This window comes from Arachis duranensis, chromosome 5 (assembly GCF_000817695.3).
Source record: "Arachis duranensis cultivar V14167 chromosome 5, aradu.V14167.gnm2.J7QH, whole genome shotgun sequence".
Lineage (NCBI taxonomy): Eukaryota > Viridiplantae > Streptophyta > Magnoliopsida > Fabales > Fabaceae > Arachis > Arachis duranensis.
Window position 1 is genome coordinate 88493252 of NC_029776.3, and position 12169 is coordinate 88505420.

General features: G+C 34.2%; 1 protein-coding gene across 1 annotated transcript; it reads right to left on the reverse strand.

Annotated features, from left to right (window-relative positions):
• Nucleotides 1-1978: 1978 nt before the first annotated feature.
• On the reverse strand, nucleotides 1979-2602 carry LOC107490245 (uncharacterized). Its single transcript, XM_016111006.2, has one exon. It carries the CDS (start codon nucleotides 2600-2602, stop codon nucleotides 1979-1981), a length of 624 nt encoding a protein of 207 aa, XP_015966492.1.
• Nucleotides 2603-12169: the final 9567 nt, after the last annotated feature.

The window sequence follows — 12169 nt, forward strand, 5'->3', positions numbered from 1 at the left end:
TTTTAATGGATAATTTTAGTATATGTATTCCTAATAACATAAATAGTGTCTCGTTACATTCGAATATTCAACTAATTCTATCCCTTCTTATATTGAATGTGATGCATAATTTATAGATTTAATTAACCTACGAATGATTTTTTTTCGGTATCTTCTAATTCAACAAATTAAAAATTAATCTGTCATAAATTTAAGCTCAATTTAAAAATTTATCATTGATTAATAGATTGTTTCATACATATCACGAGATTTGAATTCTCGACACTTGCTTAAATAGGTAAGTGAATTAATTATTCGACTAATCTAAATTAGTTAACAAATGACTTTAATTTTAAAAGTATTTGCTAATTAAAATGTTAAATATAAAAAAATTATATTAAAAGAATTATTTTATTGTATAAAAAAAATATATGCTCGTAAAAAGATTTGTGTGGAAATAATGGACATGCATATATAAACTACCATCAGCACCATATATATTGCTGGAGAGGGTGAGAAGCCAATAATTGAGTAGAAGAGACAAGATATCGATATAGACTTGAAAGGGATAAGCCAACCTCCAACTCACCAACTTTAAAGTAGAACGTTAAACTTCTATATTTAATTACTCACTAACATTATTGACACACATAATAATAGTACTTAAAGTTCCTTGCTTTTATATATATCTCACTTTTATTTCCTTACTAAGAACCTGCAAGGACGATGTTCTCATCCCCTATAGATTTTTTTTAGTGATAGGTTCAGGAAGCTTTGGCGTGAAGCCGCGACCGAACTACAGAACTATATATATTTGTATTTTTTATTTTTGGTTTAGTTGAGATTTTTTCCGCATCGTTTGTCATTTTGGTTTACAGATGGGTAAGATTTGTATTTGAAAAATTTTGAATAAGTCTATGTATACAATGTTATGTGAATATACTTATGTGATTAAGTGGTTTAATGCAAAGGCATTCGTTTATATAATTAAAAATCTGGTTTGTATTTGTGAGGGCTCAATATTAAATATAGTATTAAATTAAAGGAGTAGAGGTAGGTAGTGCCTGGGATTTTAGTGCGATCATGAGATACTAAAAGTTACAGTGTTACACATATAAAAATCTAACACTCACTTAAGTCACTCACACTCTTTTATTTGAACTATTGCTGACTTGAGAATTATAGTACCTTTTGCATGTACATTGGATAGACATTACCAGCAAGAAATATTTTATTTTACATATTTTTAATTTATATTTTATATTTTAAATTGATAACTAATTTTTATAACTAATTTTAATGTATAGTTTAGTATAATTGTATAATTTATTATATGTATATAAAAGTTCTTATTTACATGTGGAATATTTTTGTCTTATGCTTTATTTCCCTCATTTCACATATTCTGATTAATTAAGTATTATACATAGACAAAGTGTTTACATTATAGAATGCATGTAATTTGAACTCTTATTATCAACACATGGAAATATTAAAGATGTATAAAATAAACCACCACCATATTTTACAAAAGGGCAGTGAAATAAAAATAAAAAGGAAACACCAAAATCATATATTGAGTTTGAGCTGAAATCAAACACTATACACAACATAAGCACACATATATACAAGGCATCACCTCTTCCCCCCTTGGAAAAAAAACACCCTACTAGCTACATCAAAATTACTTAATAACTAAGTCACGTGATGCTGTGGTTGCACTGATATCCCCAGTCACGTGATACTTTCCTTTGACAAAGCAGTGAAAACACGTATAGGAGGCGGGTGTATATGTAAATAAGTAAATTATAGGAAGATTTTTTTTTTTTTCCATACGTGAAAATAGGAATATTATTTGTACGCTAATATTATTATCGGACACAAGAACATATATTATACAGAATAGAAACACACAATATTTGACATTACTCAATAAATAAAGTCAATATATTGTGTTTCTTAGTGTCCAAATAACGTACAAATAATATATATATATATATTATCGGTCCCAAGAGTAATAATAAGGAGAATTTGTGTGTTGTGAGTGAAGATTCTTATAAAACCTTTTAATAAACTCTTCAGCTTTAATATCAATTTTGCCACCATCGTCATCATCAAAATCTTCTTCGTCTTTGAGAGGAAAAGGGGAATCAGTGATCCTCAACTGCTTAGGGCTTTTTCCAAACCCTGGCAATGGCATCAATGGCGAATCCATCACCATCTCACAGTTGCTATTGTTGTTGTTATCTTTTAGCATCTCAAGAACCTTACATAGGGTTGAAACGTCTTCGTGGTGGTGGCAGCGATGGTGGCGACGGCTGTGGTAATTAAAGGCAGGGCTACTAGTGCAGCTGAATTGGTATTCGCGAGGGTAGAAGGAGAGGTTTTTGTTGTTGCGGAAGGAGGAACGGCGGCGAGTGAAGGCGGCGGCGTAGTGATGGTGGAGAGTGAGAGTGGTGGAGATTGCGTTGCTGGCTGCTATCTTTCCGCGCTTGAGCAAGAGATTGAACTCGGAAATGAGTTTGCTCTTTGATATACCTTTTCTTAACATGACCATAACTATTCTTAGAATGTTCAAGAGCTTCTTTGCCACCATTGGTGCTGCCCTTGCTTCAATTTCCATGATGGATGTGTTGTTTTCTTGGTTTGTTTAAAGAGAGAAAGAGAAAAAGTATATGTGTGATCCAGTGAGGGTGTGATGAGTGAATTGGAATTGGTGTGTTTTGGATTGTGAAATGAGGGAATGGGGGATGATATGGTATTTAAAGGGATCCAAGAGATCTTATTGTAATTAAATTCCTTAAATTAATTAATTAAGGGCAAGACTAATAAAGTTCCACCTCGTATAATAGCGCGTGAGGAAACGTTTTATGTAGGGTTACATATTTTTTAACAAGATTTTTCATATTAAATAATAGATAATACTACAAAAAAAAAACACAAATAATTCAAACTTGTCCTAGTTTATTAATATTTGTTTATTATAGAGTGCATTAAATAAAATCAAAACTAATAAATTTTAGTAGTTTTTGGCTAAATACTTTTTGGGAGACTTTTTGTTAAATAATTATTATAAGTTTTACAATTACACCTTTGTAAATGATAATTGCAAAAAGGTTTGCTTTAGTAGAAGTTTATCCTATAGCTAGTAAGACAAATCAACTTTGGAATATATACAAGAAGTATTAGTACATATTGAGAAATTGTTATTTTTTATTCTTTTAGCAAAAAATAATTGGAATGTAAAAAGATATATATAGTGTGAAAAATAGAATTACTACTATTTGTTATTTTTTTCAATGCATATGAGTAAGGTATTGAATGCAAGAATATGTGCTCAATTATCTTTTTTTCATTTTTACAAAAATATACAATACCCAATTTTCAGATCAAATATTTTCAAACCCAACTTCTCCACACTTAAATCATGGACACTCTCACTCATCTAAGCTAACCAAGAATTTAAATTAGGGACATTTATTGTTTTTCTCTTAGAGCTAGTGATGAGCTAAAGTAAAGAATAAATAGAGTTAAAAAGGCACAACATTGGTTTGCAAAGGATAATGAAAGGGTAAGAGCATATGGGTATGTGAGCTATAGCGAAACAAGAGCCTCAATCACATAAGTGTATGCATACATCAAACAATGAAAATATAGAATCAAGCAAGACAAAGATCACAACTTTAGAGAGAACAACACACACCAAAATAAAATATTGGTTGATAAGATGCAACCAATCAATTAAGTTCAAAATCTCATTGATTTTTGTGTGTTTGAGCTCTAACCCATGTTCCAAAATAAATTTATTCAGGAAAGTTCAACAAAAATTCTAATTTGAATTAATGAAGTACTCTAAAATAGTTTCTTGGAAAAGAAATCATTACTTCAACCAAGTAGTACATACATGCAAGCAACTAACTACACATGCAATCTATTATGCAATGTAACAACTAACTAACAAAGAAGAGTAAGAATTGGTATTGAAGAAGGAAGTAGTTACCCATGGAAGTCGGTATCAACCTCCCCACACTAAAAGATTGCACCGTCCTCAATGCATGCAAAGATGTGTAAGTGGATGGGTTGCTACAACTGATGCGCTTTCTCCAAAGATTGTGCGGCGGGACTTGTTGTTTGCCCATTTAGAAGCTTTTTCCTTCCCTTTTTGGTGACCATCCTAAAAGAAGAGAAAAAAGAAGAAGAATAACCCACAAACAAAGATATGCAAACAAATAAAACATAGGTGGGTTAATGCCAAATAATAATGAGGTTCTCAACTACATGGTAGCATGCAAGTGAGAAAACAATATAAGAAAATGGCATATCAGCTAACACTTGATGCAAGAGTAAAGTCAAAGCATAGGTAAATGAAAAGAATACTCAGAAACATCAAGGTAAAACAAGAAATGACACAGACAAGATTAGTGATAAGCATGAGAGCATTTGGTCCTATCCTAACTCATTGATAACGAAGCATAAAAACAAAGAATAATGAGTCGGAAGGGATGAAAGCACTAATCATGTGTGTGGGGCAAAAAGTTCCATTAATGCTAAACAAGTAACGAAGCACCAAAATGATTTAAGAAATTTTCAAAAGTTGAGTAGAAAATTTAACACCAATAATAAAATAGGACACATAAGGAGGAAAATAAAAATAAGTTGCAAAAGAAAAATTAAAATGCAATGAATGAAAGTATGCAAATGCAATAAACAAAAGAGAATAAAGAGAATAAGGATGATAATTTAAAGAAATGAAGAAGAAGAAAGTAAAAAAGGAAGAAGAAAGAAGGAGAAAGGAAAGAAGAAAGAAGAAAGAAGAAAGAAATAGGAGAAGAGAAACGATGTGTAAGCGTCGTCCACGTGTACGTGTGGATAGCAGGGTGAGAGAACAACGCGTAAGCGTCGCTCACGCGTACCCGTAAAAGGACGAAATGGATGGGTGACGCGTACGCATGGGGTGGGTTGTGCGGCAGGCACCCCGCTCGCACAGTTCCAGACTAACTCTCAGAAAAATGTACCAGAGAGCAACATTCAATATGACGCATGCGTATCGGCGACGCGCACGCGTGAGCTTCCTATTTTTTTTTTAATAAACTAACAAGCTACCAAAGTAAAGCTAAACTTTATTAAATAAGTAAAACCACAACATAACTAAATAAACCTAACTAAAAATAAAAATGCAACTTATTACCAATATAAATAAAAGAGAAAATAGAAAGAATTTACCATGGTGGCGTGTCTCCCACTTAGTACTTTTAGTTAAAATTCTTAAGTTGGACATTCGGTAAGCTCCTTGTTATGGTGACTTGTACTTGAACTCATCTTGAAATTTCCATAAAATATTTTACACTATTAATACATTAAAATTAAACTCTAAAATGAATTTACCAACGCTTGGACTTCCAATACACTCCAACATTTCCAAGTGAATTCACCAAGTTTTGATGAAGTTCTTCACAAGTTTTGAGCTCCCAAAGTTAATCCTCTTGTATGCTGGGATTCCAAATCTTGTTTCTACATCCGTCTTTAAGTTGATCATCTTTGTTCCAACCGGGTGGCAAGCAAGTCGAATTCTCAATGAAGCATCCAAACATCTTCCTAGACCCTTTCAATTGAACTCTACACCAACCTCTGCATCTAGCTCTTGAAATCCCAACCTTGATGAGTCTTGATTTGCAACTCTAACCACTAAACATCCTTCTCTTATAATTAATTCCACAAAGCCTCCTAAGTTGGCCATCCATTTCAAGAATACCACACTCAAGTGGGACAATAAAGTTAAGAGAGATAAGTTTTACCCACTCATATGAAGGAGTAGACGGCAACCTAGATAGAGAAGTCTCCAACGATCTTGACAAAGCATATTAAACTCCCGTCCAACCTTGCCTAAGGACTTCCACCTTTTGAAAAGATTCTTCACTTTTAAGCTCTTCCTTACCGAGTTCATCCAACTCTTCTCTGTCACTCAAATCATAAACATGAGGTTGAGAGGAATCTACCTCAACGTTGCTTTCAATATCATCGGGAGAAGGTTCTTTTAACTCAAGGGGTTCACTTGTGGGTGCAAACTCATAACTAGGATGGCTTGATTCATGATCATCATCACCAAAGAAACTTACTTCTTGATCTATCCCGTCTAATTCTTCATAGGGAACATGCCTTGGAGGTTGTGCACTAGCCTCATCAACATCAAATTCAAGCTTCTTAGAGGAATAATCTACAACTCTAGATTCCCATGGAGGTTCAGCATCTCCTAAGTCTTTAACCACTTCTTCCTCTTCAAAAATTATGGCTTCCTCCAATTGTTCCAATACGAAGTCACATTTCTCATTTTCCACCGGAGTTTCTAATTTCTCCTTCATGCTATGCTTCTTATTAGATTATCCACATGTAACAATGGGTGTACTTCTCATATATTAACTCTAGTATTATCTGTTGCATCTCTCTTTGCCCTTGAAGAAAAATACCAAGAGTGTCATCCGTTGGAGAGTGGAGTGGATATGAAGGTTCATTGCTTGGGAGGAATGGTTCATGACAGGAGGGTGGTTTATCATGATAAAGATGTGGCGGTTCAATAATCTCCATCTTTTTCACTTGTTGCACAACACACTCCAGTCCCTTGTTCTCGAGTTGAGATTCCAATATCTCCTTCATGCGCCGCTCTTCGGTTGACTTTCTACATTCATCCGTGAAAATGCTTTGTTTGTTGCATCCGTGAAAATGCTTTGTTTGTTGCATGAGTCCCATGAATCAAACTTTTGATGGATGGTTGCTTGAAGTTGATCCATTGCTTCCTTGAAACGATCCATTGGCTCTTGTTCCACTTGGCTATCATAAGTAGGATCATAGTGCTCTTGGACTGATGGATATGGACATTCTTCTATGGAGGGTTGTGGTGGAAAAGAAAATTCATATTATGGTAGAAAATTTTCATACATTGGAGGTGGTGTATATTGAGGTGGTGGTTCTTGGGAGTAATTGGGTTGGAATTGGGGTGACCCTATGTATGGTTCATTTGGCTCATAAGGTGGTTGGTATGGTGGATATGGGTTAAGGTCATATGAAAATGTTTGATTGTAGGGGGGCTTGTGAGTATGATGGTTGAGGGCTATATTGAGGATGGGGTTCATAGGTATATGGTGGTGGTTGTTGATTCTTACAAAGAGTAGTTTAATTATTTGTATAGTATAGTTCAAAACCAACAAATTATCCTCGGTCAATGTTTAAATTGTTTGTCACTTAAGTAAACCCAATAAAATTAACCGAAGTATTTAAACCTCGGATCGTCTCTCAAAGAATTGTAGGGAAGTGTAGTTTATTATTAGTTATGGAAAAATATATTTTTGCGGTTTTTGAAATAAGGAACAAGAAAATATAGATTGCGAGAAAAATAAACCAATAACTAAGAAAGCTCTTAGCAAGCATTGAGAATTAGAAGTCATATCCTCATTATCATCGTCAATTGTGATGGTAAATGTAAATTGCTTTCACTTAGTTAACCTCTAGCCAATGAAGGAAGGTCAAGTGCATACTATCAACTTGAGTTCACAAGTCCTACTCAGCTCATAGTAAGAGACTAGCTTTGGTGAAGTTCAAGCTAACTGGCAATCTTTAATCACCAATCAACAAAAGACTTTTGATAACTCAAAAGTCTCTAAATAATCAATCCAAGTCAAGAACATAAAAATCTAAATTAAAATTCACCCAAGTATTTTCTCAAACACTTGGAAGGCACAAAATAAAAGTATAGAAAAGTAATAAGAGAATGTAAAATCTACGATCACAGTTGCAAGGAATCAATAACAACAAATGAAGAAAGAAGCAATAAACATGAAATACCTCAAATTACATTAAAAGGAAATTGCATCTAACATGAAGAGTTCAAACCAAGATATCTTCCTACTCCGAGCTCCGATCGCCGCACCGTTTGCAGCTACACGACTGCATCATTGAGCTCTACAAAGTCCGGTAAGAAATTTGGTAAGGAAGTCACATTCTTAATTTCAATTATTTCTTCCCCAATTTTGAAAATTTGTGTTGTGGGTGTTGAGATCCTTGGTTAATTTGATGTTTAGGATCAAGTTAACTTGAGGAATTAGTAGGCTTTTGTTTGATTAAGGCACATACAAGGTAAAGATCCTCAAACCCTAGTGAATCCCTTAGTTAATTGTGAATGAGAATTAAGTTGGTGCATGAGAATGTGATAATATATGTTAAGTAGTGTATATATGAGATTGGAACTCAATTGAAGAGATTGGAAGCTTGTTTAAGCCACGAGTGCTGAAATTTCAGTGTTGGAGGCTTGTAACCTCGTCAATTTGGGTGTTTTTGGCTTATGGGAGAAATCAGCCAAGGTATGGTTCTGGTTTCTTGTATTTAATATATAATGTCTTGTGAAAACTTAGGCTAGATGACCATAAGATAGGTTGGAATGCATGATTGTGTTAAATATTTAGTATCCTTGATGATGATTTTGATTTAGGTTGAGTATGAATTTTGGTAATTGATGTTGTGGTGAGAATGTATTAATGCATGATGATTTTAATGATGAATGATGAGGATGATGGGAATGAATATATACATGTGATGAATTATTGATGATCTTGTTGGTTTAATTGAGAAGTTCATGTATGAGATTGTTTAAATTGAGGTATGATTGGTTGTGGTAGGATGTGGGGATGTGTTTCTATGGTATGATATATTTTGGTGTTGATTATGAGCATATAAAGTTGGTTTTGAATGGTGAATTGATGAAAATAGAGGTTAGAGCATTTTTGTAAAAATCTGATTTTTGGCAAAACTTCGGTGAGCCATAACTTAGCTTCCAGACTCCTAAATTCTTTCAAACTTATTTCATATGAAAATTGGGTTCGTGAAGTTTATAACATTTGAAGAACGGATGAAAAATATTTTAAAATGAGAAAGTTATGCGCGTTGGAAGTTTGGTGTGCAAAATTGAAATTCTGCAGCACTTAGCATTTTTACCTATTCTGCGGAACTTGCGTACGCGGCCACTTGCACGTGACGCGACCAACCCTTTCAAGTTTGGTATCTTGTGTACGCGAGCAGGGGCATGCGTATGCGAGCAGGGATCTTTAAGGGGTTGGGTACGCGACCAATTGCACGCGACACGACTAACCCTTCCGAGTTTGGTATCTCGCATACGTGAGTAAGGGGGATTCGTACGCGAGTAGGATAAAATGATCCCTTGCGTACGCAAGCAAGGTGCTGCATACGCAACCTCCCTGTTTTCAGCAAATGAGTTTTTTGTGTTTTAAAACTAATTTTGAATTTTTAAACCTCTATTTTTACTCCTTTAGCCCCTAGACCTTAGTGGTATGCCTAGTGATAAGGTGAAGCTAGGAAGGGATGATAGCTTGGGGGAAGTAAGCTTTGAAAATGACGAATTAAGAATGAAAAGTGCGTAGATGTGAATGAATTGAGGGGTGAATGTTGAGACTGGCAATGACTGGGTATGGCCGGAATGGTCAAGATGGAAAGGTTTGGGTGCGAACCCGCTTGCGTGTTAACTTTAAAATGTGTTCAGATGGCAAGTTGAGGATGGAGGATTCCCTCTCTTGTCATGATGGGGATGTGGGGAAGGTGGAAAGACAATCTCCTTCGTATTATTTTCCCACATTCTTCTCTGGTTGCAAGGTGGAAAGGCACACTCCTTCGATGGGGAATGTCACTCTCCTTCATGAAACCTCCAAGAGAAGGTGGAAAGGCACTCTCCTTCGTTAAAGTTCTTCCTGGGGATGCGCAACCTAGGGACAAATGTCTGGGTTAGCTACCATATGTGTTGGGTTCTGGCAAAGTAACCGACACGTGAGCTCACGGCTAGTAGGATAGACTTTCATCATATGCATATGTATGTTTTGTTTGCTTGTGCATTAATTGGGCTTGCCTATGTGATTATTATGCTTACTTGCTATATTTGCTACCTACTATATCTGTAATATACTTGTGTCTGCTTTGTCTGTCTTGTCTATTTGTGTGGTTCTACTGGTGTCTTGGAGGATGTGGAGGAAGGGGATAGTTGAGGGTTTTAGTGAGAATTTGGTTAAGTTTTAAGAACCTTAGAAAACCACCCCTGTTTATGGTTTTTGTTCTAATTCTTTAAATCTTATAATCTAAGTGTTAGAGTTTTAGGATTGTCTTTAACTTTTTCGGGACCTTATATCTTATGTATACGGCACCATTACCATGTTGAAAACCTCTGATTCTCATTCCATACAGATATTTGTGCTTTTCAAATGCAGGTTGCAAGGCACCTTGTTAGGCGTCTAGAGCTCTTGCAGCAAAGTGGATCTTTTGGGGTATGAACATTTGGTATGAACATTTGGCACTGTCTGTAGGAATCCTATTCTGTTGGAACCATGCTAATCAAAAAATCCATTTGGTGATCAACTCAACCATTCCTTTTAAGGAATGGCATCAAGAAGATGGGCACGAAATGGATGACACCCCGCCTACTCATGAGCAACATCAAGTTCTCCCAAGTTACGAGAACCGTAAAGTACCCAATTCGGAGCTCGTAATGTTGGAGCTCAAAACTCTGAGGTTCGAAACTTTGGGGATTAAGGGATGACTACCATCATGCCGTGCTGAAAATGTGTCATAGAATGCAAGAGTTGAAATGCCATCAGGTTGAGTTAGAGCGTCGATTGGCAGAACGACCACAATCGAGACAATTTCGGTCTCGAAGTCATACGACCAGGGGCCATGATGATCATAGTTGAGAAAAGTTGTAATTGTAGCTTGACGGTTCACATATCGAGGGAAGTTACAACTGCACAAAGAAAATTGAAAAATTTTTTAAAGGTCTTTGCGCTTTAAAAATGTAAAACTCATTTATTTAGGTTCGATCTCGTAAATTCTGACACTCGTGACAAAGCCCCTAAATCAAAAAATTTGAGTTGGGACACTGTTTTAAATAAGTATGATACTCATAATTACAATTAAATGAGAATTTAATGTTAATAAAGTTATTAACTCATAAAATTGTCAAATTATAACATTAAAAACGTATAATAAAAACAATAAATATTTAAAAAACGAAAAACAAGAGAATAAAAAGAAAGAGAACTCAATAAAATCTAATACTTAAAAATATTATTGATTTAAGTATTAGAGTGATTTACAAGTTATTCTCGTGACCTAATTTTGCAGTTAATTAAATTAAGATCTCCAATTTTCTAATCTCACACGCTCATATCCACTCTTGAAAGTACAAACAATTATATATCTCTCTAATAAAAAATGTTAAAATATAAGATAGGTACTATATAAATAAAACAATTAATTAATTAATAAGCCAGTCAATATAATTAATGCACCCCAATCTAGTAGGAAGCGGGGGAAATTTATATTAAACAGTGCCAAGTGATTGGAGATTGAAGTGCACGAGCCAAAAGAGCGTTTGCATGGTGGGGTTAGTATTAAATTGTTTGTTTTCATATTTGTGCTTTACGTTTTCAAGACTTGGAATTTACTAGAAGGTCTCCATGATGGTAACCAATAAAACTTTATATCATTTCATTATATATAGTAACCTCAAATGGCTAGCATTTGCCTTGAGGACTAAGTTAATCATTAATAACGGAACTAATCATAAAAACGTTAAAAATTGGAAAGTTTTTATTATCGGTTCATTTTTTATTTTATTTTGTTGTTGTATGATCAAAGCTAGTATTTACTAGTGAGTGTTGACTACTTTTTTGTTGTTTTCTTGGAGCCTCAAAAGATGAGATAAATTGGCTTAGATTTTTGTTATTATTTAGAATGAATACCAATAACTAACATGAAATAGTTAAGTGTTTCATTTACTCGTCTATTAAATAAATAAATAAATATTAAAAATTTAAATTTCATCTTGTGTATGTAATAATTTATTAATAAATACAAATTTTTAAATAAAATTTAGATCTATAATAAATTAGTTTTTAATCTATTGCATTAAAAAATATCATAAAAAAGAAATATCATCAAGCGATGATAAATAGATGACAATGGTGTACCTTGATTTAATTTTAAGACAAAATTCCAGCAATGAACTTGAGATTGATTAAAATACATAGTAAATATCTTTGTCTTTGAAACCAAGTATCTTAAATAACTTGAGCCTTGAAAATAGAAAGAAAAGTCTCACTAGAAGATCCAATGGCTATCTCCCTTTGAATTCTTTATGCCC

What these genes read in the sequence shown, in the direction of transcription:
- LOC107490245 (XM_016111006.2), bottom strand. Translation starts at nt 2,602, where the DNA reads ATGGAAATTGAAGCAAGGGCAGCACCAATGGTGGCAAAGAAGCTCTTG.